This window comes from Branchiostoma floridae, chromosome 18, assembly GCF_000003815.2.
Source record: "Branchiostoma floridae strain S238N-H82 chromosome 18, Bfl_VNyyK, whole genome shotgun sequence".
Taxonomy (NCBI): Eukaryota; Metazoa; Chordata; class Leptocardii; order Amphioxiformes; family Branchiostomatidae; genus Branchiostoma; species Branchiostoma floridae.
In genome coordinates this window covers 8,885,632-8,912,635 of record NC_049996.1, presented here as the reverse complement: position 1 = coordinate 8,912,635, position 27,004 = coordinate 8,885,632, and the positions used below count along the sequence as shown (strand labels likewise).

Sequence of the window (27,004 nt, the reverse complement as noted above, 5' to 3'; positions counted from 1 at the left end):
AAAACCAAATACATTGCGTTTCGTCGCCAGAGGGCGACGAAACGCAAAAATCAGATGGATACTATAGTACTGAGTGAAAGTTTTTAAAATAAAAAGTATGAAATAACAAAAATAGAGAATTAATTGTTTTTTGTGTTTTTTTGTGTCCTTTGTTCACTAAGATTTCATAATGAACTTTTTGGGGGTCAAACAATTTTTCATCACACACTCACATCAGTTTTTCAGAGCATAGTACATTTTGTATATGACATTGTCGTCCATATACCTTTGTAATCAAATCAGCAAGACTTTATCTAAATTCAAAAGTAACTGTACTAAAGGTTGCAAAACTCCTTTCCCAACAGAGTTCCAAGATGACAAGGCAAAGTTCTTCTGCAGAGTCTATTACGCTGAACAGTTCCGGAAACTCCGGAAAACGATATTTCCGGACGGGGAGGAGCGCTACATCCGCTCGCTGTCTCGCTGCTTCAGCTGGACAGCGAAAGGCGGCAAGTCTGGGTCGACCTTCTGTAAAACTTCAGGTACGGGTGGAGCAAGATAAACAGTTCAGTTAAAACCCTTGTGGTGCACATACATGCATAGGGCAGTAAGATTCCTTGCTATTTCGGTAGCAGACTCTTCCTGGGTCCTGTATCATCCAAATCACCCGTTTCAAAAGTTTTGATGAACCCAAATTCTATCGGAAGAATCTTAAATAACTACTACAACAATGATTTCATAATGATTCTAACATGAATGTGAAGAATATGCTGTAAACTAGTGTACAATGAGAAGTATTTTAATTATGCATAGAATGCTACAGGTTAGTTAAGGTACACTGGTACACCCACAATAAAAAACTAGATGCACAGAAATATTGGTTGTAAAGGGTGCACACACACTTAGTATTTCAAGCCCTGAGGTGACGAATAAAAGTCCAACAGCAAAGAAAGCATTCTTATGAAACAGATATAATGTTTTAAAAAAACCTGCAATGTCAATAATTTTGTTCCTCCCTGTCTAAAATGCTCATATCTAAGTTGATATGTGCTATTTTGTTTTCATCCAGACGAGCGTTTCATCCTGAAGCAGATGTCACGGCTAGAAGTGCAGTCCTTCGTAGAGTTTGCACCTCACTACTTTCAGTACATACAGAGGGCACATGCAGAACAGGTGAGAAATTGTAGATATAACTTTATTGCACAACAATTGTACAAGGTTCGATTGTTTATATCAGCCATACAGGGTAACATACCCTTTTGCTGGCTAAATACAAGACAGGGATGCGCCAGGTCTCCCATCTGGGTGAATGATGTAAATCACTGTATTTCATTGCTATCTTTTATTACTTGATAGGTGGTAATAGTCAATGCAGCTAATAACAATCCATATACACCTACATTATAGGACATTTAATAGATGTATGAAACCCAGTACATGGACCAGTGCAGGTTAGGTGCAGGTAGACATCCGAAATACATGCACAGCTCCAATTTTACCTGGACAATTTTACCGGCGCAATGGCTAGAGCGTTGGAATCAGAATCAGTAGGTCCTGAGTTCGATACTCGCCATGCCCCTGCCCCCATGACGGTGGAGTGACGCCCACCGAGCCTCACGGCTAATCTGTCTAAAGGTGCTAAAACACCTAAGGATTTGGTGCTGCCAGTGTGTCAACATCTGCACACTTGCCACTAAGACCCGTGAATGATAAATAATAATTGAAATAATTCGAGCCCTTAGGGTGTTTGTCTTGATTGACTTGATTGACAATTGTCTAATTTTACATGCTGTTCTTTCCAGCATCCGACCTGCCTGGCTAAGATCTTGGGTGTGTACAGGATCGGCTACAGGAACTCCCAAACCAACGCCACCCTCAAACAGGACCTGCTGGTGATAGAGAACCTCTTCTATGGCAGGAAGATGGCACAGGCAAGTCACTTATGATAATCTAACAGCTCTTGGTGGATGTCAATATGCAGATGTTGGCACATTAGCGTACCAAATCCGTAGCAAGTCAGATACAGCTAGGTTATGCTCATCCCCAAATCTTACTGGACAGTGACATGTTGGTGATGGCGCTGCATCCTAAATTGGATTCGGGGATATCATGCAAAACATACAACTATTGCTGAAATGACACCAAAACACACAAAGCTTTAAGAAATAGTTTTTTATGATGAATTTTTTTGAGTCTGTCAAATCAATCGACTGCAGTGCCACAGCTTCAGTGTGATACATGAATTCAGGTTTGAAGAAATTGGAAGACCTGTTTTAAATGGCATTAAAAGTTGAGCAAGTTTATGCCCAAGGGATAGACTCAGAGGTAGAAGAAAAAGGTTTATCGCATACCCATAATCTTAAGATATCACTGTGTCAACTTAAGTCAACATTTTTCCAGCTCTTTACTCATTATTACAATTATTTTCAATTTTACCCAGGTGTTTGATCTGAAGGGGTCCATGAGAAACAGGCATGTGAACATTTCCAGCAAGGAGATGTCGTGTGACATTGTGCTACTGGACGAGAACCTTCTTAAAAGTAAGACCCTTGATTTAGAATTGTGTCCAAAGTGGCAACTACATTTTATTCTATTGCCAGATAGTATCAAATATTAGCTCATTGTTGTATAATCATCAATTAGACATTAGTAAACAGTTGATTTGAGAGTCTCGCAATGGTCAAAACAGTGGATATGATTTCATCTAGCTGGCTGATGCTTCTTTCTTGACATTAGTGTGATGACATCACTCAAACAACACAATTATCTTTTAGTAGTAGTCTTTTAGAAAGTAGTCTTTTAGAAACTAGCAGGTTTCAGACTTCTTTGCATGTCCTTTTGTACCATGATTGTTATATCTTGTCAAGTTTATAAAGGATAGACATCCAGGTAGACAATATTCAAATACAATTCAATCTCTGCAACTGGAAAGAAATGAAGATTTACTTACAGATGCTTCAAGGTCACTAGAATGAACCAATTCATTTATAGTGACGCTGAAGAAGAGGGATGGCTGTCACTTGAAGCGTCCAGAAGTAAATATCTGTTTTTATCAAGTTGCAGAGATTGAATTTTCTTTAAATAATATCTTTTCATTACTTGTTTCTGTATACTAAGTATTACTGTACATGTGAATAAGTGACAGATGATATAATGAATGTCTCTTCCCCACAGAGGTGCTCGACGAGCCCCTGTACATCCGCCCCCACTCCAAGACGGTGCTGACCCGAGCCATCACCTACGACACCCAGTTCCTGTCCAGCCACCTGGTCATGGACTACTCCCTCCTGGTGGGGGTGGATGAGGTCACCAACGAGCTGGTCGTGGGGATTATCGGTGAGGACAATAGTTGTAGAAAGATTTATAACTTACAACAGCAATTTGGTAAATAGTATAGAGTGGGTTCCTTTTTTCAAGCTACCGACATCTTGCACACTGACCCTCAGTAAGACATCTGGAACATACAAAATGTAGTTCAAGTTTTGAACTTTTATTCAGCCTGTCAGCCAAACCGGTTTTGTTCAGGCTAATTAACACAACTTGTCAATTGCAGTGAAGTTCACACTTACATGTATATAAAATCATATACGTTTCCAGTGCATTCTGCCCTGGTGCATAACAACGGATATTTAGTGATGGGGATGGGTACCTATCAACCAGAATATAGTTTGAATCCATGCTGTTGTCAGTCCTTAGAATGGAAGGTTTTGTTCCACTGTTCATTGTACTTGTCAAATATAGTAAGCTAATTATAGGGTAATTACTCTCAAACTTGTACATTGTATTTGCTGTATGTGTCTTCTGTCTTTTATATCAAGACCAGTGTAGCTTTCACAAGTTGATGTACTGATATGCAAAATATGTTTACTACAATTGGAAACTGTTTCTCTTGTTGGCTTTAGTTAGTTTTTAGTCTGTGTGACACAAACTCTGCTGTCCAGAGCTGTGACTGGCCCCTACCCGCCATGTTGGGTGGGCTGTATAGAAGCTTGCTTAATCAGGCTAGTTAGTTTTGTGTGTATTGCAGAATGGAGTGAGGTTTTTAGCTGTGAATTATTTTGTCCCACAGATTACATCCGCACCTTTACCTGGGACAAGAAGCTGGAGATGGTGGTTAAGTCATCAGGTATCCTAGGTGGACAAGGTAGATATCTGCTTTGTTTGTTGCTTATCTAGTATAGCAGTAGCAGGGCTCGAAATAGTTTTTTCTGCATACCTGCACTAGTGCAAGTAACATTGAAAATTACCTGCACCAGAAAAATTTTACCTTCAACACTATCAATTTAGGAAGTATGGATCATACTAAAATTGTTCAGGAACCATTGCTATTTTATATTTTTTACTTTATAGGTAGTAACAGTCAATGCAGCTAATAACAATCCACATACAGCTACATTATAGGACATTTATGTATAAAACCCAGTACATGGACCAGTGCAGGTTAGGTGCAGGTAGACATCAGAAATACCTGCACAGCTCCAATTTTACCTGCACTACCCTGCATATGCAAGTGGTATTTCAAGCCCTGAGTAGTTTATATTGCCCAGTAGTTTAAGTGGCTCTGGCCTCTGGACCAATTAAGCAGCTATAAGTTTGATCCTGGCTGTGTTGCTCACTCGACATACACATTACTGGAGAGGGTCACAGTCTTTGGGATGTTAAGCCGTAGTCCACAGTTCATTGTGCTTATCAAAAAGAGGTTACTTTCCCTGTAAAAACTGTACAGAGTCTGTTTCTCTTTAACAACAATCGGAATAATAGGTCTCCATTGAGGTCAACTGGATCGAGATCACTTTCTTTTCTATAAATTGTATGCCATGTTTTTGTCCAGCTGATTTGCACTTGTGCAGTTTTCTCTGTTAGCACCACATGCAACGTGTAATGGCTCAAAGTGTTTTGTAAGAAACAAAACTGAACCTTCTCAATACCCTCACCTGTAGGTAAGATGCCCACGGTGGTGTCCCCGGAGCTGTACCGTACGCGGTTCTGCGAGGCGATGGACCGGTATTTCCTGGTGGTGCCTGACCGCTGGACGGGTCTCAGCATCGGCGGGCAGTGTTAGAACAAATACAGGTGCTACAACAAACTGTACTACAACAAACTGTAGTTTGTTTGTTTGTTCTCATGTGTGTCTATCCTCAGACACAAGACCTATGGAGGACTGTAAGTTTTACTCCTTCCAGTTGCGTTCAAGTTGGGATTCAGAAATTTAAATGACACTCAGCTAAACTGGGATTCGAACCAGTAACCTTGTGATTTAGAGGCAGATTTGATAGCCATATGCAAAGGCACTTTACTACTATGTAGTACAGTATTACAGGTTCAGTACCTGCATTGTAAAATTCACCATAAATTACGATGTACATCTATGGGTAAATGGGAACGTGGTGCATCCAGTTTAGACCTGAGCCTTAAACTTTTACACAGCCCAGTTAAAAAGGAGTTTGAAAATAATAATCATTGATTGTAAATGTATAGTAGTCTGTAAAAGTTTTGGTCCCCTGGTTTAAATGCCCTGTGAAGTCTTCCCATGACAAAATGAGCTAATAAATGATAATAATAGTTTCAGTGTTTATATACTAATGGATAGGAACTGTAAATTTAAAGCTGTTTCCGTGCTATAGGCTGTGATGATCTGTATTTTGTGCAATGAGAACCCAAGAAGGTTTGTTCCTTTGTACAATCATTGGAACTGCTGAAGCATTATCCTCTCATAATCATATACATGAAGCACAGGGTATTTAGATTTTTAGGACAATTGGGACATATTGAGAAGGAAGTTAAATGCGAGTACCACAACATAGATAGCTTGGATGCTTCTCATGTCAATTAAGATGATCAGTATTTTGTAAGTCCATTCGAACCGTCATGTGTAGCAATATCATTGACTATTGATAAACATTGAAAGCAGAGTTACATATTCTTAAATCAGTCAGAATAGATTTAAAACATATCTATTATATCAGTGATAATAAGTTAATGCAGTTTACAATAGGTGAAAGCAATTTGCCAACTAAACAGTGCTGCTGAAATATTGTGCCTTTCATTTTTGCATGTTCTTATAGTCTTAAACTGTGCAATATATATATGTGCAAATGTATGCAGATAGTATACTTGTAGTTTGTGCATTATGTAATACATACAACCATATAACTTTGTGCGTTGTGTAATGGAGGAAAAAGCCTTGACTGATGTACATTAATTGCAGTACAAAGACGGAAATGTGTGGACCAAGTTATTAGAGGCAGGCCTCAAGATTCGCAGGACTGGGACTCACAATGCATGTTCTACATCTGGTACTACATAATACAGAAGAGGTATCTCGGTTTTCCTTCTAGAGTAGTTAGGTTCTCTTGCAAACCCTTAAAAGTAAATCTGAATAGGTAGGTGGTTAGGTCAATGATAAATAAATGGGTCTGGTAAATTATTTGGTACAATTTGGTTAACATTCCAAATTCAGTAGACCAACATTTATATAGTAGAACATTATGTAGTAATAATAATCAATGTAAATGAATTAGTAGGGTGCATAGAAGTCCATGGTATAACCTACTTGACAATTGTTGGACTTGGACGACTAGCATTAAATGCTGTGACAAACCCTTACTATAGTTAAAAGTAAACTGCCTTTACAAGTTGTCAGTAAAGCCAAATCGGTCCATGATTATTTCCCAAAAGCTGAGTTGCTTTTGAATTAGTATGATAACTCTCAGAATAAGTGAAAAACATTAGGGAAAAAAATTGGTAGTTTATTTATCCTTTTTGTTGATTAGGACTAAGTATGGTTGATTGAACTAAAACACTGAATGAAGGATTGCCAATATCAATAAAGAAGTCAGTTTGTCATCAGTCTGTGTAATAAGTGAAGACAAGAACTGCATGAATATGTTGCATATTTGTATTTTTTCTTACAGGTCGTCAGTCACAAATGCATACAAAACTGTACAAAAGCATTCAGAAGCTGTAACAATATATAATGTGCCAACAGTCCTGTCTACTGTCTTTATTGATATGATGAAGTTGTAACACTTGAATAGCTAGCAACGCTTAAGTCGTAGCATTAGCATGTAACACTGTTTTATATATTGTAGACGATAGACATCAAATGTTAGTATCCAAATATATGTTTACTTTGGGTTTTGGCCATTACTTTCACACTAAATATAAACAATCTCAATCATCTGTCAAAATCTCTTGGAACCATGTTCAAAACTCAGAACAAATTCATCTGTACATTTCACGTCCTTTCCACCCTCAAATAGAGAATAATAGAAAATGTATTCACAAATAGTTTACATGGAAGTTTAAAAGTCATGGGAATCTCACATCGGCTTTGCGACAGCAATATGTAGCAGCAGATGACTTTAAACTTCAAATCTCAGTCGGCAGTAACACTTGGAACAGAGTACTCAAAACCTTAGCCCTGCTAAAGTAGCCTTTTGGCACCTAATCTGTATTGTTAAAGGGATAGAAGGTTCAGAACTCTTGTCATAAAGGTACCCTAACAGCATGCATAGATGCCTACAAAATACACCAAATGTGAGTGAGTCAAACAAGTGTAGAGGAAAGGTAATACTGAAAATAGAGTATTAAAATCGTGCAATATATACAAGTATTTTTAACATAATGCTGAACTTGGAAGATACAGGGCTGCAGTTCTGATTAGATACATATTTTATGTGTATGAGTTCAACCTTTATCAACACGAGAGGAACAGTTATCCTACTAAACTTTGAAGATCCCTGGAGCCACATTGGACGATCCACTCTAACTGTACAAGGGAACCACGAGGTCTCTTGAACTTTCCCGCATCGCATGCTGTTCCTCCGCGTGCATCTGCGCTACTCTCGCCTCATCCAACAAGCTTCGGAACGATTCCACGCTGACCCGACCTTGCGGATGGCGACTGGACGCCTGTTCCCAAAGGTCATCAAATGTCTTTTCATCCATGTCGACACCAATGCTCTTAAAGATGTAGGCAATCTGTGAAGAAATATGCAAATACATGTATCTTTAGATATCATGCATCCTTGAATAATATAATTTGTAACATTGGTAAATGACTATAAGTTCCTCATTCACAACCACATACAGTACTAGTATTTACATGAGCTGGAATTTTGTTGACTGTGTCACTTTCTTCAGAGTGAGCCGATTGCATTGTGTAAATTAAAGCAGGGAGGTTTTTCAACCTCCTTGATTTAAGTCAGAGTGACTATAACTGCAGGATGTTTCTACAACTAAATACAGAACCCAGTGGATGATGATCAATGATATACAATTTTGCTAGCCTCCAGGCTCTCTGGGGAATTTTTTCCATCTTTTTTTTTTGGCTCATAATACACTTACTGGCTGCTGTACTGGGTAGCTTGACCATTGGCCTGCTATGGAGGCTACGATTTTGTTTGGTATTGCACCAGAAACTGTTATTTTAACTCACCTCAGCTTTGGGCCTGGCCTCAAAGAAGTCCTTCTCGTGTACGCCATGGTTGCTGTAGATGCTGGGGTTGACCAGGCCGTAAGCGTTGGACTCGTCGCCGTAGTTCTTCCTGTCGCTCACGCGCTTGATCAGGGGCGCAGGTAAGTCACTCCTGACGGTGGGGATGCCATAAGCTCGGAAACCTGTGTGAAAACACTCAGTCATTATTTTGTACAGTCCATAATGAATACAAGTACATTGTGTAGTGTTAATCCATTTGATATTGCCGTCAGTAGTCTTAACAATTTGGGGACAGGGAGTAGCTCTTGACATTCAATTTTGCTAGTGGTGAGAACATTTTTCTCCAGCTGGTCTCGGAGTGATCAAATAATTATGATGATGAAATTTTAGCGGTTGAATCATGACTGCTTAAGTCTCTAAAATTAAGTCACTGTAAAGAAGTTAAGAAGTACAGTAAATTAATAATGCTATGAAATTCAGCATTATTTCTTTTTATCAACAAATTCTGTTTGCTTCTATCTCTCTCTTAAAAATACTTATGATTTGTTACAGACCTTTGGTCCCCAGGTTGACAGATCCATATATGGAGTTGGAGGTGCGATGCTGACCAATGGCGTGGTCGATCTGCTTCATCAATATCTTAGGGGTCGACTCAGGTGAGAGCTCTCCTTCCTCCACTGCACCTGGAGTAGCAAGATTGTACAAACACAAACTTCAGTATTGAGGAAAAGCCCTGGAAATGCAATCATGCTACATGGATGGGGACTGCAATTATAGCTTTTTTTAAACATTAGCTAAGCAGTCATGAAATGTATTTCAAATCTTGTTAACATTTTAGAAGTGAACAGCACCCAGTATATATGCATTTTTGAGTGGTTCAAGCCCTAAGACTAGGCTAAAACATACACTATAGTATAGTAAATATAACACAGTATAACACAGTATTTTGTTATTTACGTTTTGCCTGAGATTTCAGCCCGACTGAGTGGGATCCCCAAAGGCAAGAGGGTGATCTGACTCTCTGATTGGGCTGAGAAATATACAAGGAAACAAAAGAAAATTATCAGCACTTTCTTACCTTCCAGGCTTCCTTTTCTTGCTGTGTTTAAACCACTTGGCATCTTGTCCTTCCAGTTCAAGAAGTTGGCAAATTCCTCATAGTCGATGACGCCATCTCTGTTGACGTCGCAGTAGTTGAAGAGCAGTTCCATGAGCTCTGGTTCGATGGGAAGGCTGAACTGGGCACAGACCTCTCTCAGCTGGGCTATCGTGATCACCCCTGCTCTGTCCTGTATGGTTCAGATATCATTAGCCACACTGTGGTAGGTATAGGAAATGATGCAAAGACTTGGAATGGAAGTAAAAGTAAAAGGTAATGGAAGCTAGAGTATAAAACTTAAAGGATAACTTTAAAGTGAAGAAAATTTGCTGTTCAAAACTAAAAGATTTAGAGCTTTTGCTTTATAATGGACACATTTCTCCTTATCTTATAATAAAGTCTGAAAAATTATAACACTGTGTTGTGGCTCAAAAGGAAAAGTTTATATCAAGAATCTTTGCAGTTCCGAAGTTTTTTCTGCTTTATAATGGATACATTTCCATTATCTAATCATCAAAACTTTGGAATGGCATAGCTACCTACCCTATCATAATGTCTGAATGCGTCAAGCAGGCTGTCAAAGTTGTGGTAGTTGGCCTTCTTTAGATGCTGTCGGATGGCGGCCACGATGCCCCTTTCCCTGTCACGGCCACGTAGGTAATCGTTAGGCGCTCTGCAGTGGATAAGGTCTCCTGCACCTATGGGATGAGAGGTAAAAAGAGTATTTCTTAAATGAAAAACAACAACAGCAAACGTCCAAAGCTCTTTAGATACACATTAGAATAGACATCTAAGTACTAGAAAGTTCTGGGAAGGCAAGAGCCTTTGGGGTGTTGAAGTAATGTCAAGGAAATTGTTTTGATACCAAACCAAGCTATCAAAAGATCAACCAAAATGACAGGTATAACAAGGTACTTACCATATTCATCAGGCTTGACCAAAGTCCCAAACGTGTGGTCAGGTCCAACATTCAAAGTGTCTTTGATACTGGAAAGATAAGAATTAATCATTAAACTACAATTGCCAAATGGAAAAAGGAGATTCACTGGTGCAAAGTTTTTGATTGTCAAAAGAAAGCTGCGATTGTTAAATCTACTTTATAACATTGTGGTAGCAACACTTACGGGTCGTGAACCATTGCAAGTTGAGGCTGCGTACGTTCCCTGAAGTCATCCACTCTCTTAGACACAATCTTGGTCGCTTTTTCACTGAAAAGTTCAACAAAGCAATGTTAAAGCTATACCGGTATTGGTGTAGCAACATCACAGAAATTGTACAAGATACTGCTACAGCTATCAATGTAGAAATATTGAGATATAAAGATTTGAAATGAAATACATGTTTCATACCTTTCCACATCATGCAGCCACTTTAGAGTCTTTCTCACGTTGCGGCCATCAACAAAGTGTGGTGTCTCCACGCCAAACATGCTCGTCTTTGGGATTTGACTCCAGTCGTATTTTCGGTCGTAGCTCTCGCCGACATCGTAATCCGAGTGGGACAACTTGTACAGGTCCTTTCCTACTAGATCCTCCTCCTTCACTTTTCTCCAGGACTTAGGAGGGTTGACAATTTCTGTTGCTGTATAGTCTATGGAAGCAACAAAAACAATATAAGCTGTTGTACATTTGCTGATAAGTAATACTTCGCTTGAGTACAGTCCATCTGGTCCTGAGTCAAGATGGCTGCTCATGTGTCCCTGTCACTCATCGCTCGGATTAGAGTAATTTTGCTTGTCAAAATCACAGCTTTCCCAAACAGTTTAAGTTGGCGAGGTTGCCTTCGGCAGAAGTAAAGACCCTGTCACACATTTAAGATCTTCCCAGGGCTGTGTTGGAAATAATCCATCCTACACTCTATTTAGTATTAGCAAAATGCGGCTCTACACAGTTTGATTTTGGAAATTTCACAGTCAGCTGGCGTATTAAAGTGACTTTTATAACCTTGTTGACCGACTCCCAACCACAGATGACCTTGCTGACACTACTATCTCCCAACCGAGGCCGGATATGTGTGACAGGCTTAAACAAGACTAATGTAAGATACCGTTGTCAACATTAAGGATTTTGGGTCAAGTTTGACATAAAACACAATATAGCTTGAGTCAAAGTCAATATATGAAAGGTATTTGTTCATAGTAACATGAAGTTTTTCTCTTCTCACCTTTTAATGTCTTGACCCCACATGTAGTTGACTCTGGGTAAAACCAGGAGGGTATGTTGGGGGTTTGGTCGTGTGTTCTCCCCAGGGGAGCCTTCTGATGGCTGGAGTAGAGGCCCTCACGCTTGTCCAGTAGTCTGTGCTGGAACAACGTCTTTGGCCAGGGGTTGGCCAGCTGCCCTGCCTGCGGAACAATTTTAGTTGAATTTAGCTTTATTTGGGATATTGTTACTTTTAACAGGTGGTTAATATTGGTTCCTAAAAAGCATCATACATACTTGTTACAATAACTAGTACATGTACATTTTTTTTTTCCAGATGTCTAGCACATAATGGCTACTATGTTCTATCAAATATTGGTACCAAATGCTGGTACATGGTTGATCACAGTCTATCACATGGTCAAATGTTCTTCTGCACTGCCTTTGGAATAAACTTGCTCAAATTTTTATGATAGTCAAGTAAAAAAAAAAAAAAAACTAAAAGAAATACCGGTAACTAAAACAAATTGAATTGTTGGAGTCATATTTATGCTAGAAGTGACTTTATGCCTTGAGGGACATAAACCCTAAAGGGACATATGAGACATTATTTTGTCATGGTTTGTAGCGTTGCCCAGATCACATGACCTACCGTGAGAGACGGCTTTGTGCTGAGCCCGTGTCTCATCTCCGCAGCCCGCGTCAGAAACTCGTCTCCCGCTTTCCCATAGAACACCCGCGTCACACCGGCGTCCGGACGTGTTGTGTTGATGTACTTCTTTACTATTTTTGGTGTCCGTACCTACATATGGTGTTGATGATAAAAAGTACATTAAACAAAGTTGTTCCAAGTTTTTAAATAGCTAACATTAACCTGTTTGAGAATTACAAAACAGTAGGTTTCTATCAGTGTAAACAATTGCTAGATATGCAACGTTAAACATATCATAGAATTTTCCTCTAAAAATATTCTATGTAGTCTTACTGTATTTTTTGAAGCTCTATCCTTTGTTTTTTACTAGTGAACAAACACCTCCTTGTTTTCAAAACCTGTACTAGAACATGACTGCTATTACTGTTTATGTTTTAAGTACTTGACTACTATTACTGTTTATGTTTTAAGTACTTGACGTTTATATCTTAATAGATTGCTCACTTGTGCACACAATAATCAAACAGCTCGTAAGGGCCATTTACAGATTTAAACAGCTGGGAAAGAGAGGGTTTGCCCATAAATGTCTTTTGTTCCTGAAGTACCATCAAAATCTCACATTAGGGGCTATCAATTTCCTCCTATTGGCCGTGTGTGACATTTCAATTTCACTCACAATAAGTTAAGGGAAAACCAGCAGAAAAGACCGGGATAATGTTTCTCACTTTGTTTTCACAACGTGGATAAAGTTTCTAAACAAATCTGATTGAGTTTCTCACACACAGTGTCAGGCATAATGGTTTGTTTACACAATGCTTATCAACCTATATTTGTGTAAAATTTCCAGAAAATTTTCCCACTACTTCAACCATTCCAATATGAAAACGGCATGTGTACACAAAACTATTAAGTTGGTGGTTAAAATTCAGACTTTTAAGGTTGGTTACCAACTGTTTACAGTGGTCTTTGCCAACCAAGTTTGTTTGGGGGCAACAAAACTGGCTTTCTCTATACAACACTGAGAATCATTGCAATGTCCTCAAACCAAGCTTTTTATAAGTGACAAAAACTTTGTAGTTGTCATGATTGAAACCATCAATAGAATGTTTATCGATGTAAAACTATCAACAGTACTATCCTAGGCGACATGTTGTGGGCTCCAGCCATGTTGTCAATGTAAACAAGATACTAATGTACTTACTCTAGAAGGGGGAGGTTCCAAACAGCCTTTTGCAGTGCCTCCCATCGGCCATAACTTTCCAGCCTGTTGAAGGAAAAAAGAAGAAGAAAGAAAATATAATTTCAGAGCACAAAGTAACATATTAAAAGGTTGTTAAGACGAACTTAAGTTCGCTGCTTAGATTTTGGTAACCTCCTTGGTTAGCACAAGTTGGTCAACATTGCCACGTCAGAAATACAACCACAGTTACATACAAAACAAGGTGTAACATAAATTGTTGGTTTTAGTGGACGTCTTGTGATTTATTAGTTCAAGTACAGTTTTTAGAATGGTTAAGGTACAACTGGACGATCACTGTAGGGTGGAACAATTTTAAGGCGTTAACAGCTGTCTGGATTTACTTGTTTGGGTCAGTTTACGGATAACGTTACACCGTTGCCTAACTAACTTTGCATGTTTGGTTATAAGTTGATAACGATTCCATGTAACTGGTGAATCTAATGGTGTTAAGCAGAGGTAAGTACAATAAAGCAGAGATGATCATAAAATCTAGAATGGTTGTAAAACATAAATCATTTTTGAAACTTACTGCGCTGATGTCAGGGTTCCTGTCGCGAAACCGCCCTGTGTTGCTCACCAACATTGTCGCTACACGTGGATTTTTCCCGCCACCTGGTTCAACCTAACAATTTCCGACTTGTTGCCGCAATTAAATGCTTCAGACAGCGCCTGTAGTTGGCCGTTGAAAAGGCCAAGCTGCTCGTTCACTGCGGTTAATCCAACTGTTGCTCTGCCGCGCTTCGCACGCTTGGGGGAATGAATGAACCACGGCAACCATAACATAGCGTCCCCCGGTACATAGCAACGGGCGGTCAAAGGTCAACAAACTATGACGACACTCTTCGTGGCCAAACTTTTGCAATTTTTAACTTTAAACTCCGATTTGTAATCCTTAATGTAAGAAAATGTGTAGAATCGACTTTTATTTGTGAATATTTGAATATTGTAAAGAAATTAGATGTTGGTCTCGCGAGAATTTTGGGGTGTTTCCATCCATGACGTCACCTGGAAGTCCTGTCGGGTTTCTCGGCTTGTTTGGCAGGGGCGCCAATGTGCGGAGTAATATGAGAAGATGACATCACATCCTTACAGAAAGTAGGGCATAAGATATTACGAATTTAAAACCTTGAATCTCTCTGATATTAATCATTAGTGATAAATAAAGCTAGTTGTTGTAATTTGGGTAGATTTCAAAATCATTCAATGTGTTATGATAAAGTTTTATTGTTATGAGTGTCGCGGAGGGATACATCAATTAGCGGCTCGTCAGGAAGTCACGAGTTCGTGCAGGCTGTGGACGTTGTGTTGAAGTGTGTCACTCCAATCCTTTTGGCGAAAAATTAACGTCGTTTGATCCTGTACACCCCGACATTTCAGTTCGGACTATTCTAAAGGGTACGTAGAATCGGTCTTCCTTGTTAAAATCGACCTAACTGCTCTGGTTATGATGATATTGTCTGCGGAAGTTTAGGTGGTCTGTGGCACTAGATTTCCAAAATGGCGTCTTCCGTGGTCAAATCCGACTGTGCAAGCTTCGATTTCTCTTCTTGCGACTGAAATCAGAGGTAAAACCGGATATATGAAGGATCGCCAGGTTTTTCTCAAGAGTCTATGTGTAAAACTGGGTCGCGATGGGTATATTATATGCCTTATAAGGGTATAATACCGGTACATGGGGCAGCATGGTACAGGGATTCCCGAGTAGACAGTGACGTAACTTTATTTACTTCCTGCCTACAGACAAGATAGGGGCGTTTCCTCAAGGTTTTAGGAACAGGACGTGAAGAACGTAGGAAATAACAAAGCTTGAGAAAGGTTCCTCAAGCAAGAATGTGATATTGTTCTGTATGAAGGTATGCAGGTATTATAAATTGTGTTCTTATGCTAAGAGGTGTTGACAATGTCATGTACCAATTGTAGGTAATCACCTTTATATGTATACAATGAAAAACAAAGTAGGAAGTGTCTCATGATATACTAGTGAAATTGTTCTTGGTGTCAAATACTTCAAAGTTAATCTTTGTGAACAGAATTGGTATGAAAAGTGACACAACAATTGGCTATTCGTTTGATTTGTTTTATAGGCGTGATATGATCTGAATGGAAATGTAGCTATGACTTATTTCATAACTTTAAAACGAGTTTGTGTTTAAACAAAAAGGCTTATAACACCACTGACATGTTGATGTATTTTGCCCTAGGTTTGATGTTTGTTTTGTGGTAGACTGTAGAAACATATCAGGTGACTGGAAGGGTCATGTATATGTATAGGTATGACTAAAGGCTTCAAGAAGAGTGACAGTGCAGTTTAAGAAACAAGTTCAGCTAGCAATTGTATTTAGGTGAAACGGAAGAATGCCGGGACCAGTGATATGTCAATTCAGTTGCTTCAACGTTTTAGTTTTTTAAGAATTTTACTGTTTTGTGGTATTAAAGGCAAAAACCTAACTATTCTTTTGTTTCTAACTACATGTAGCTCATTACTATGTTATAAACAGACAGCAATTTTAGTAACCAGAAAAAAATACCTAAGGGGAACTTTGAAGCAGAAATTGTAAATGTAAACGCAAATTTTATGGTGAGTGACCAATTAGATAACCTTGTAAACCCTACCCTAACCTTGAACTACAGTATGCTGTTTCCTTGCCTGACCTTACGGTTACAAGTTCGGTTACAACTTGTAACCGTAAGGTCAGGAAAGTAAACTGTATCGTTCAAGGTTAGGGTAGGGTAGGTAACATTCCATGCATTTTTTGTAACTCTCCTCACAACAGGAAGACTTCAAGCCAAGAGACACAAGAACTTGTTGCTAAGAGTTGGCAATGTAGTTTTCTATAGGGTCACATGATAATAATTTTTATCATGTTTGTTCATGCACAGGGAACATGATTATGAAAATGAGAAGTAGTTAAAACTCCATTGAGCGTGCTTTTGGTACCATGAGCAACTTGACTAAATATAGGTATGCAAAAAATGAATACTATCAATCAGTGTTTCCGCCAGACCTCAGCTGGGAGGCCGTCCACCTTGGGGCGCGAAAACCGCGAAAATTAAATTTAATTGCAAAACCGCGAAAATTAATTTTAATTGTAAAACCGCGAAAATTAAATTCAATTGTATACCGCGAAAATTCGCAAGAAAAAACAAAACAACTAACGTCCGATAAAGTTCCGTGCCGTAACAACAAGGATGTTTTGATTTGTGCTGTGTACCGAACGGGTACTACTACTTTTAAAAAGTTCCAGAAACGGTTCTTGGACTTTCAAAAAAGAAATAACATTTGTATATATTGTATTTAATGTTGTGGTATAATTATAAATCATCTAAAACCTTCCATAGATCGAGAAATTTGCGTTCAGAAATGACGAAAAACATCGTCTCTATCGGCGGCAATGTGCGTAATGGCGGCCGAAATCCCGCAATCTCCCGCGGCGACTTCTCGCGAGATCTGGGAAAGCTAGCGACGTCACGGGAAACTAGCGCTGTGATTGGCCAGGATAAACAACAAGCTCTCGAGCGCCATTTTGATTTAAATTGGAGCGTATTTATCCCGAAAATTTCTGCCGTTTTCGGAGATTTTGCGGGCTCAAAACTCATATCAAAAGGAACCAAAGTTATACTTGATGTTTTTTACGTCCAGCACCTCTTATGTGAACAATTTATTTTTCCGCTGTGTTGCCGATAACGAACTTGAACGAGGTCGGGGATTTCCCGTGCCGAGCACCCGGGCCGGTGGGCACATGTTTCTGATTGTGTTTTGTTTTGTTTACGATGATTGACGATGAAAACAGAGACTAAAGTTGTTAATCTAGACAAAGTTAGTGTGCTGTCTTATTTCTCCCAATAACAAAGTTTAGTTTGGAGTGTTATACTTATAGCGAGATCCACCTACCGCCAAGTTTTCGAAATGTGACGGCAAATTCGCGTAACTGAGACCTTGAAAAACGGGTTTTGATGAGATTATCGTATGCGAAAGGCCGCCGACACACATTGTCAACAATCATAACAATAGCAAAACAAACAGTGAGCGGCTTTCTGACTGTGGACGGCGTCCCCTAAGCCTCTAGCTTCAATACAAAACAAAAAACTGCGGTTTACATTTATCGACTTTGTACAGATTTCTCGGCAAAATGTGGGTCGTAATTTTTTTATGAGGACGGCCTCTGGTTGCGTTCAAGCCGTCCAAAACGAAATGAGACCGTCATTGGACGGGTGGACGCCCCTCTGGCGGAAACACTGCTATCAATCAATATGATGATATATCCTACTTACATGCATTTAAGTTCCTGGCGTCAAAATTTCTGGACAGTCTTAAATGGATGATGAACACATTTTAAGTACAGAACTAATGTAAAGTGGCAAGTATGATGGGTTTGTGGATGCGATTTGACCATGACAAAATGGATGAAAATTCCATCGCGTTAATGCTGTTCATGTGAAAGTCTGTATTTTCATGGTTCACATAGGATAGATTTTGAATTCAAAACTTAGCGATCTTTTAAAATCTTTTGGAATAGAGGATGGAGGCGTGGAAGCTTCCATTCCCTTTGGATTGAAAATTTGAAACTTAAACTACTTGGAACGCAGCTGTCAACTTTGGTATCTGACAGAGGCTTTAATAGTGTTGTATGTAACAAAAGTTAGTGGGAGTGACTTTATTAGCATTCCATAGACCAGACACATTTCTAAGTATAGAGTAGACTCAGAAACATATGCAATGCTAGTACTTGTACAATTGACCACAGTTCTATATTATTTGTGTTGGATTGTTTTGTTTTAATATCAGCACCTTGTACAGAGATATGCTGTGACTGGAATTTTTGTTTTGCTGTAAAATTGTGACTTCAATGGAGTTATTATTGAGACCATTTTAAACTGAAAAAGTGGGACAAGTTGAGAAAAAAACATTTGTTTCTGGCTACTGTATATTGTTGGATGTCCATCGTCACTTCGATGATGACTTCAATGGCGTCTCTGGTGCGACTGAAGGCCGAAGGCTACTGTATATTAAAACAATATTAAAACACTTGTTTCAAGTGGATTTAGATATTGGTTAATGTAATTGTTGATGCACAATGAGAAGAGGGTCAAACTGAGAGTGCTATTATATTACCAATTCATTTATTGATTGGTGTCAACAGGGAAGATGTAAATGGAACTGGGGATGAGAAATAATCGAGTAATGATACATGTTTATGCCTGCATTTTGATGTGATTTGTTTTCACTTGGGCATAGATTGATTAATATGTTGTATTGGGAAGAAAGCTGTGGGTACTCGAGGCTTTGTCCCTCTGAAATAGAATCCTCCTTGATTTTTACCACTAAGGGTGTAAGTGTGCAATGAAGAGTATTGGACAAGTTATTAAATCCAACCTTGTTTGTTCCAGGTGTGATTTTAGGTGTGCTGTAAGAGAACCAGAGTGTTGGGATGGCGGCCAGAGGGGCCCAGAGGCCAAACGGTACCCAGGGGAAGATTTGTCAGTTCAAACTGGTGCTGTTGGGGGAGTCAGCGGTCGGCAAATCCAGTCTGGTCCTGCGCTTCGTCAAAGGGCAGTTTCACGAATACCAAGAAAGCACAATTGGAGGTAGGTCATTTCAAAAGTTGAAGTCTTGTTGACCCACTAAGAAACTGCATAAGTCAAGTCAAGTGCAGGGGAGAGCCTGAAAAAATGCCATGCTGGCATACCATGTGTTTTAGTCCTGGGAGAAGGAATAAAGTCATGAAGGCTCTGCAGTCTCAGTCATCTGGCCTCATCCTATCTGCATCAGTGACTTTAACATTGGTCCATAACAGCTGTCATAGCTTTGGATAGATGATACAGTGGTCTGTGAAAGATTTGTGATGTATAGAACTTGTAACTGCATCAATGTAAGTATATAACAGTGTCTGTTTGACCCCTCTGCAGCTGCGTTCCTAGTTCAGTGGTCTGTGAAAGATTTATGAAGTACAGAAGAACTTGAAACTGCATCAGTGTTGGTGTATAACAAGTTGAATGTTGGTGTATAGCAAGTTGAAGTTTTTCCATAGCTTTTGACAGGTGATACAGTGGTCTGTGAATGATTTTGATGTACAGAACCTGAAACTGCATCATTGTAACACTGTAGTGTTAGTGCATAACGATGTCTGTTTGACCCCTCTGCAGCTGCGTTCCTAACTCAGACAGTATGTCTGGACGACACGACGGTGAAGTTTGAGATCTGGGACACAGCCGGCCAGGAGCGGTATCACAGCCTGGCCCCCATGTACTACAGAGGCGCGCAGGCAGCCATCGTTGTCTATGACATTACCAACCAAGTACGTCACACGCTTGCTTGCAGCACGCTCAGAAATCTGTGCATCTGCTTTTTTTGTCTATAAGTACAGTGGAATCCGCTTTATTGTATCGCCTATTTGTCTGGGCATTTTATCCAATTATCCGGCCTATTCTAGAGTCCGAAGTTGGCTATATGACCAGCTTTAGCGGCATTGGTTGAGGAGTGGGGGTAGTTTTGAAAACCAATACGCAAACATAACACACAGACGCTCATAGAGGTTACCACTCTAACGATACGGAACTCCGTTTACAAAACTTTAATCATATGTTCCGATACTGTGCGATTTCTGTGAGATGCTTGATCTAATAAAGAGTTCAAATCAGTGGCTAAATGCACATGTGGAAAAGTACGCTTGACTCGCACAGCCGTGCGTCGGCAATTTGGCGGCATACCAAAACAAAGACGAACATGGCTCCGCTCGTATGCCGGAGAATATGACGTTACTTTCATAATTTTAAGTTAAAACAACGGTATTGGAGAGTGATAAACTCTTCACCTTCTTGTCTACAACTTGTGTCCACAAATTACTCTGAAATTTACGTCTTTCGCGGTGGAAGACGGAAAAAAATCACGTTCAAAACATTCAAAATGGCGGCGCTTGGGTTGAGATATCCCGCCATTCAATGCGCAAGATAGGTCATTGCGAAATCACACCCCTGTTGCGTTACGTGCGTTGTTGTAAATCTACGTAGCGCAGCCGAAATCAGCTCAATTAATGAGACAGTGGATATGAAAAAAACACATTTTTGTAGGGTAAACCAAGTTTAGACATTGTCTGAAGGGGAAATATGAACACAAAAGCGTGTTGACGTTCCAATGACGTTCGCCCATCATGCCTTGCGGCAACCTAACAAAATGGCGCCTAACTCCAAATGTTCGCACGCTAGCACAGCGCTATCGGCTAGATTTTCTGTGGAATGTAACTTTCTTACGGTCCTTTACATGGCTTTACGCCTTTATACATACATTTACTAGTTACCTTTGGACTCATTTTGTAAGTTTTAGGGCATATTTTACAATTGTTAATTTGTGAGACCTGACGTAATTCTATCCAAAAACCCGAAGTTTGAGACCGTGGGTTATCCAATTCTGCGATGTTCTAAACAATAGAATGAATGGCAAATGTTTTGGGATTTCGTAATTCTATCCGATTACCCGAATTATCCAAAAAGGCGTAATACGAATAATTGGAATCCACTGTATAACCAAGCATGAGTAACATGCAGTCAGTTTTGCGGAAAGTGATTTGCAATTCTATTCTGCATGTAAAAGTTCTGCATTTAAAAGGTGTTGTACTCTACTCTTTATGGTCTGTTCTATGGGTACCCAAACATGTAATACTTGATCACATTTCTGCTTGATATGATAAGATCTTTGCAAGTTTCTTTGACTAGAATGTTGTGCTGTAGTAGCTTGCACTCTTGTAGAAGAATGGCTATGTAAAATATTCTGCTTGGCTGTTTCCTCGGTGTTTCTGTTGGTGGATTGATGTTGTGTGCGTTTGTTTGCATGTCACGCCTTGCAGGAGTCCTTTAACCGTGCAAAAACATGGGTGCGAGAACTGCAGAGACAAGCCAGCCCCAACATAGTAATAGCACTGGCCGGCAACAAGGCCGATCTTGCCAACAAGAGAATGATTGAAATGGAGGTGGGTGGAGGGCTGCCTTAACGTCCTGGGCTGGTTCTTCTAGAGTGCAGGGAAGTCTGCAAAGTTGTGCATCCAAAACATTCTTGTGGCAGAGTTTAATGTGTGCGACACATGTTACAACATTTTCTTTATTAGTGATACATGAAAAATAAAGCGAAATTTAAAGCCTCCTCCCTTGAGATACCTCGATGAAAGTATAGAAATAAAAAAAAACAGTTACTCAAGCAACTGGATATGGTTTTGGAAACGGCCGTTTCAAATGGTCAGACTCCTACCTTGAGGCATTGTCAGAAAGCCACACAAGTTGTTTTGGACTGTACATTTTGCACTTCCTTGTTTATCTCTACCAGAGCAGCCCGTAGTAGATAGAGGAAGCAGTGGTCAGATTCCATGTTGTTCTTGTCTAGGACACATTTGAGAGGGCAAAAAATTGGGTGAAGGAACTGCAGAGACAAGCCAGTCCCAACATCGTAATAGCGCTGTCCGGCAACAAGGCCGACCTCGCTAACAAGCGAATGGTTGAGTATGAGGTAAGGACGCCTGTGTCCGTTACCGCTCGTGTGAGTTCCCGCGGTGTGCCTTTCTCCCCACTTGGCCAACGTCTTGTTTGTAACTTCTGGTTGTAGGTACATGTACATGGGCTGTCATATCGGTATACATTTCTGCATGGCTTCCTTCTTTATGTACAGCTGAAATTTCACTAAAAGTAAAAACTGGTTTGTAGAAAAGTTTGAAACAATTTGCCATGTTTGCTGTAATCTGATTATTTGCCAACAGCATATTTGGAACAATGATTATAGAAAAAGAATTGTTGCATGGCATTATTTGAGCACAAATTATGTATTTGCTTGTTTTAGATCTTGCGGTGTAAAGTAAATTAGTTTTAGCACCTTTTAGCGTCCACCACTATCTAGTGGTTATGTACAATGTCATGTATATGTAGATTTCATGTTCTGTAAAAAATAGCAATAGATAATTTGTTATTGTATGACATTGAAGTTGATTTTACAGGAAAAAAATTGTTCTATTTCAATAAAGGAAAAATTAGTTTTTGCGCATAAATTCAAAATGGTCTTGTTCTTGCACTATTGAAGGTTAAGAGTGACAAACTTTGCTTGTAGCATGGTAGTACAGCTATTTAGATGTACTGTGCTTCTGTGTTGATTTCAAAAATGGTTTTATAACGTGTAGTTTTAGACCCCAAAATTCTACCAGTTCATTGAAAAATGTTTTGGAAAGTGATTTATTATGTGCTTACATGCTAATGTTTTTGCTGACTCATTTACAGGAGGCCCAAGCATACGCAGAGGATAACAGTTTATTGTTTATGGAAACTTCTGCAAAAACGGCAATGAACGTAAATGACATCTTCTTGGCAATAGGTAAGATTTCCGTATTCTTTCCTTTATTTTTTACTCTGATTTTTGGTAATATAACATCAGGTTATTCTGTGAGAAAGAAGGAACTACATTTGTAATTATCTCCGTGAAAATTGAGCTGTTTTCCGTGATTGTGTCCCAGTCATTTGAATATTGTACAGTAACAGGATTTGTGGCAGAAGAACAGTGTAACCAGAGATTGGCAAGATGGGGTTGGCTTGGCCTAGGTCCAAAGTTGCTGGAATTGGCTTTGGCCTGGTGCATAGTGCCACAGGGATTAAAATGCATAGTCATGAATAAAATGACATACTAGAAAGGCCACAGATGTTTCTGAACGGGGAAAAAAAGACAAATCGTCAGAAAAGAAATAAGAAAAGCTGATTGTCAAACGTACAATGCCCTGTTTGAAAGATGGCAGTGTTGTATTTACATGAGGTATAAAAAGGGGAAAAAAGAGTGGTGGGACACGAAGCTTCGTCCTTAAGTATCATTGATGATAACTCTGTCGACTGAGCTACTTTTATCTACACTACATCATGGCAATTTATTAAGGTATAAAATGTTTTAGCTTCCTGACGTCATCAGCCATGCTGAGTTTTGCTTGGCTGATGACAGAAGAACGCAGGCCAGTAGGCCAGCAAAAACAGAATGTTTTCCTTCAGAAACATTAAAAAAAATCATTTCCCAAGAGGTACCAGATCCACCAATTCTTACGTATGTTCTTCTTGTACTTCCAGCCAAGAAACTTCCCAAGAACGAGCCTGCAGGTGGCGCGGGTAACCAGGCACAGGGGCGGCGGGTAGATCTCAAGGAAACAGGGAACCAACAGGCTTCCAGCACTTGCTGCAAGTGATGGCACCACAACAAGAACAACCACACCACCCAACTTCTGTATTTTCTACCCCCAAAATACTCCTTCCCAACCACACCCCACCTTTCCTCTCCCACTCCTTTTTCTTCCCCCGCCGGATCTCTGAGGGTTTTCTGCTGTTTCCCACGCCGTTCTAGACATTTTCACCGTCGTCCAACGCCATTTCATCCTCATCTGCTAGTCCTGCTGCATGTACAAATGGTAGCTCAAACTATTCTTTGTAAATCAAAAAAAATATGGTGTGAGGAAAGGCGGACGTTTTTTCTATATCAAAGCAAGGTGTATGTAATATTATACTAGCAATGTTTTGTTTTTAAGCTTCCCAGTACCATTGTAGATACAAGAGTTCTTGCATAATGACGTAAGTGGCAATGTACAGGTGTAGTAAGATCATCGTTAAGAGAAAAGCAATTGCAGAGATTAATTCTATAAAAACTTAAAAAATGAAACCGTCTGGGGTTAGGTATTTGTTTAGGCGATTTGATCATTGGACTGTCAGTTACAATATTATGATGATTGTATGAAATGAAATAACCTTAAAAGGACAACTGCTTTCCTTGAGTATGTTCATTTGACAGTCACATTTAAAAAGAAATGATAACACAATGCTGTGAAATTGACCAATTAAAACTACCCTGTATTTACATTACCATGGATGCTTTTTTTATTTTACAGTACAGCACTGGCTAGACATGTACCCTGCCTAGCGCTGCATTTTTAGCCAAGCTAATTATAGCTGGTGCCTTCATTGTAGTGATGTGCATTCCTCTCCGAACCGGCTTGTCAACTTTACCCTATCTAAAACACGAACATTGTAAATATGAACAGTGTATGCTTTTTCAATGTTGAAGTCTTCTACTCTTATGCTGGCTTGTATGCTATAATCGCCTCTTGGACAACGTACCCGTACGTAGTGTACACTAGAGTTAACGTTGGATAAAAAGGGGTGGGAGGGAGGTACCGGTAATGCCTAGGTCCGTCTTTTTCCGCTGAATATATTATTGTTACATATGGGAAGATTTTTAGTTGTTACAAATTTCTCATGGAACCAAGCAAAGAAGTTACAGGAGAAGTTACAGCTTTGTTACAGTGGTAACAAGTGTTTTCTCTTGGAGGTAACACTAAGGAATATAAAATAGCAGGTGACTTACCCAGCAGTGTGACATCACAGCACAGAATTATAGCATGAAAGTTCATCTGTGTTGGTAAATGACATTATGGATAAACTTAACTTTAACTAACCAACATTAAATTGATTGGGAATTACCCCCAAATTTCTGGCCGACTCCGTCCACCTTGTTTACGGAATGGACCCGTCTACTGTAGCTTCCAAAAGACAGAACAGAGACGGGGCAATACAGGTTATCTGGCATTTACGACCCTCTGCTGCAGTTGTGTGTCTTTGATGTCACGTTCTGGAAGCTACAGTAGACGGGTCCATAACGTGAACAAGGCTGACAGTGTTGGCTGAAAATTTGGGGTAAGACCCAATCAATTTAGTGTTGGTTAGGTTAATTTTAGTGTATCCATAAGCACAGAATTATGGTATTTCCAAAAATGTCTTTGTTGGTGTGAACCCTGTATTTTCTTAACTGTACAAGTCAGACTTTGACTTGTCATTGTAAAGCATAATTATGACTTCCTTTTCCCCCTAAATACTGACATATTCATGTATGAATTTAATTCTGTTGTACATTAAATACACAGACCAATATATGTAGAGAAAGAAAACATGAATGTGTGAAGGACGTATTATTGAATATTTGAAGTCTATTCTCACAACAATAACATGTCGAATCGTGGTTTGCCGAAGAGTTATAGTCAATCGCAAATGTGGTATAGTCACTACACATCATAATGTTTGGAAGGAATTGAAAGACAGAGACTGCAATCCAACCGGAAAGGGTTGATATTTGTTGTATGCAAATGTTACGAGACATTTTGCTGTGTGTCTTGTCTGGTGGGTCCTTTCAACAATGCACAGGCGCCCATTGGCTAATTCATTTATATACCATTCCCCATTTGGTTGAGGTGTTGCTGAAAAGATGTATTTAGACACTTGTAGTATAATCAAACTGTATAAATTTTGGGCTTTTATTCAATTTCGTCGTTACGTATCCAAGGGTATTGAGTCAGTCGACTGAGGCTTGGACATTTTGGAGGAATTAACAAAGGTATTGATAAAGATTGTACAAGATAACTGTAACTCTAGGAACAATCATTGATATTTGTGCAAGTCAGTATTTGTGTTAGGGCTTGGGGAGGGAAATAAAAACCACATTTGTATGAAAGTTGGTGTTGGTGACTCCTTGGACATCTAAGATAAAGGATTTTCTCAAAGGTACTTAGTTAATCAGATTGATAGTATCTTTGCTTGAATGAATGAGTGAGTGAATGAATTTTATTGCTCAATAATCGCACATGGTACAATGTACCGCAACCAATAACAACTACTAGCTATATAGACAATGGTACTACAAAGCTCCGTACAGAATAAAAATATTGATTACAGCAGTCATGTATGAGTAATCCGTTCTCGCATGAATAAATTGACCTATCGTATGTATAAAAATATTGATTACAGCAGTCATGTATGAGTAATCCGTTCTCGCATGAATAAATTGACCTATCGTATGTCTTTTTCTATCCAGTCGTCTAAAACGCCATGACCCCTTTTTTATTGCATATTTAATACTTGGATGACCAACAAGACAGAAATACATGTGTGTTACACACAAGTAGTTTTGAACAAAAGTAGCAAATACAAGGCCATGAAAGATGTGTGCAAGCATTTCAGTGGATGCTTAGGGTTGTGATAACTCCCCAAGCAGAGGGTGGAAGGGAGACTTCTATTTTGATAGATATCAGACATTTGACAGCCAGCTCCCTCCAAGCAGAGATGGACCCTCCCCATGGCCGGCGGATGTTGGATGGGCTGCTATAAGCGAGATTTAATCAGACCTCTCCAAGCAGAGATAGAGATGATCATATTATGAAAGGGTCAGTTGGAAATTGGGTACTACAGTTGCAGAAATGTTCGTGTTGGTTTTATGTTCGCTCTTTTCACGAGGCAGTCTTACTGCGAACTTAAAACCACCGCGAACAGTTTCCATTGCAGTGTGTAACTACAGTGTATAGCACTACCGCGAACTTAAAATTACCGTAAACACTCCACTTTGCCGCTAACGCGAAATTAAATCCCTGCAAACTTAAATACATTTACAGTTATCAGAGGGGAG

At 39.4% G+C, this 27,004-nt stretch overlaps 3 protein-coding genes across 15 annotated transcripts in view; 2 read left to right on the top strand and 1 right to left on the bottom strand.

The window, feature by feature from the left end:
* LOC118405695 (1-phosphatidylinositol 3-phosphate 5-kinase-like) overlaps nucleotides 1-6,966 on the top strand; it is a 40,751-nt gene extending 33,785 nt beyond the window's left edge. For all 11 annotated transcript variants that reach the window (XM_035805310.1, XM_035805311.1, XM_035805313.1 and 8 more), the window contains 7 exons: nucleotides 345-521; nucleotides 1,049-1,152; nucleotides 1,782-1,910; nucleotides 2,420-2,519; nucleotides 3,154-3,315; nucleotides 4,049-4,123; nucleotides 4,920-6,966. In XM_035805310.1, coding sequence (XP_035661203.1) covers nucleotides 345-521; nucleotides 1,049-1,152; nucleotides 1,782-1,910; nucleotides 2,420-2,519; nucleotides 3,154-3,315; nucleotides 4,049-4,123; nucleotides 4,920-5,041 — 869 coding nt within the window. In that variant the 3' untranslated portion in view covers nucleotides 5,042-6,966. The remainder of the gene's footprint in view (nucleotides 1-344; nucleotides 522-1,048; nucleotides 1,153-1,781; nucleotides 1,911-2,419; nucleotides 2,520-3,153; nucleotides 3,316-4,048; nucleotides 4,124-4,919) is intronic.
* LOC118405697 (EF-hand domain-containing family member B-like) lies at nucleotides 6,864-14,417 on the bottom strand. Its single transcript, XM_035805321.1, has 12 exons — nucleotides 14,081-14,417; nucleotides 13,513-13,575; nucleotides 12,312-12,461; nucleotides 11,682-11,862; nucleotides 10,868-11,108; nucleotides 10,643-10,726; nucleotides 10,438-10,505; nucleotides 10,062-10,216; nucleotides 9,498-9,708; nucleotides 8,974-9,102; nucleotides 8,420-8,601; nucleotides 6,864-7,962 (listed from the first exon to the last, which is right to left on the bottom strand). The coding sequence occupies exons 1-12, from the start codon at nucleotides 14,132-14,134 to the stop codon at nucleotides 7,747-7,749; spliced, it is 1,734 nt and encodes a 577-aa protein (XP_035661214.1). The 5' UTR covers nucleotides 14,135-14,417; the 3' UTR covers nucleotides 6,864-7,746.
* Nucleotides 14,418-14,767: 350 nt separating this feature from the next.
* On the top strand, nucleotides 14,768-26,056 carry LOC118405698 (ras-related protein Rab-5A-like). 3 transcript variants are annotated; one of them, XM_035805325.1, is made up of 6 exons: nucleotides 14,768-14,946; nucleotides 18,940-19,137; nucleotides 19,696-19,847; nucleotides 21,923-22,045; nucleotides 22,804-22,897; nucleotides 23,632-26,056. In XM_035805325.1, the coding sequence occupies exons 2-6, from the start codon at nucleotides 18,981-18,983 to the stop codon at nucleotides 23,745-23,747; spliced, it is 642 nt and encodes a 213-aa protein (XP_035661218.1). In that variant the 5' UTR covers nucleotides 14,768-14,946; nucleotides 18,940-18,980; the 3' UTR covers nucleotides 23,748-26,056. The 3 variants fall into 3 exon arrangements, with proteins under 3 accessions (XP_035661218.1, XP_035661215.1, XP_035661216.1); XM_035805322.1 differs by lacking the exon at nucleotides 21,923-22,045 and adding an exon at nucleotides 21,393-21,515; XM_035805323.1 differs by lacking the exons at nucleotides 14,768-14,946; nucleotides 21,923-22,045 and adding exons at nucleotides 14,980-15,116; nucleotides 21,393-21,515.
* Nucleotides 26,057-27,004: the final 948 nt, after the last annotated feature.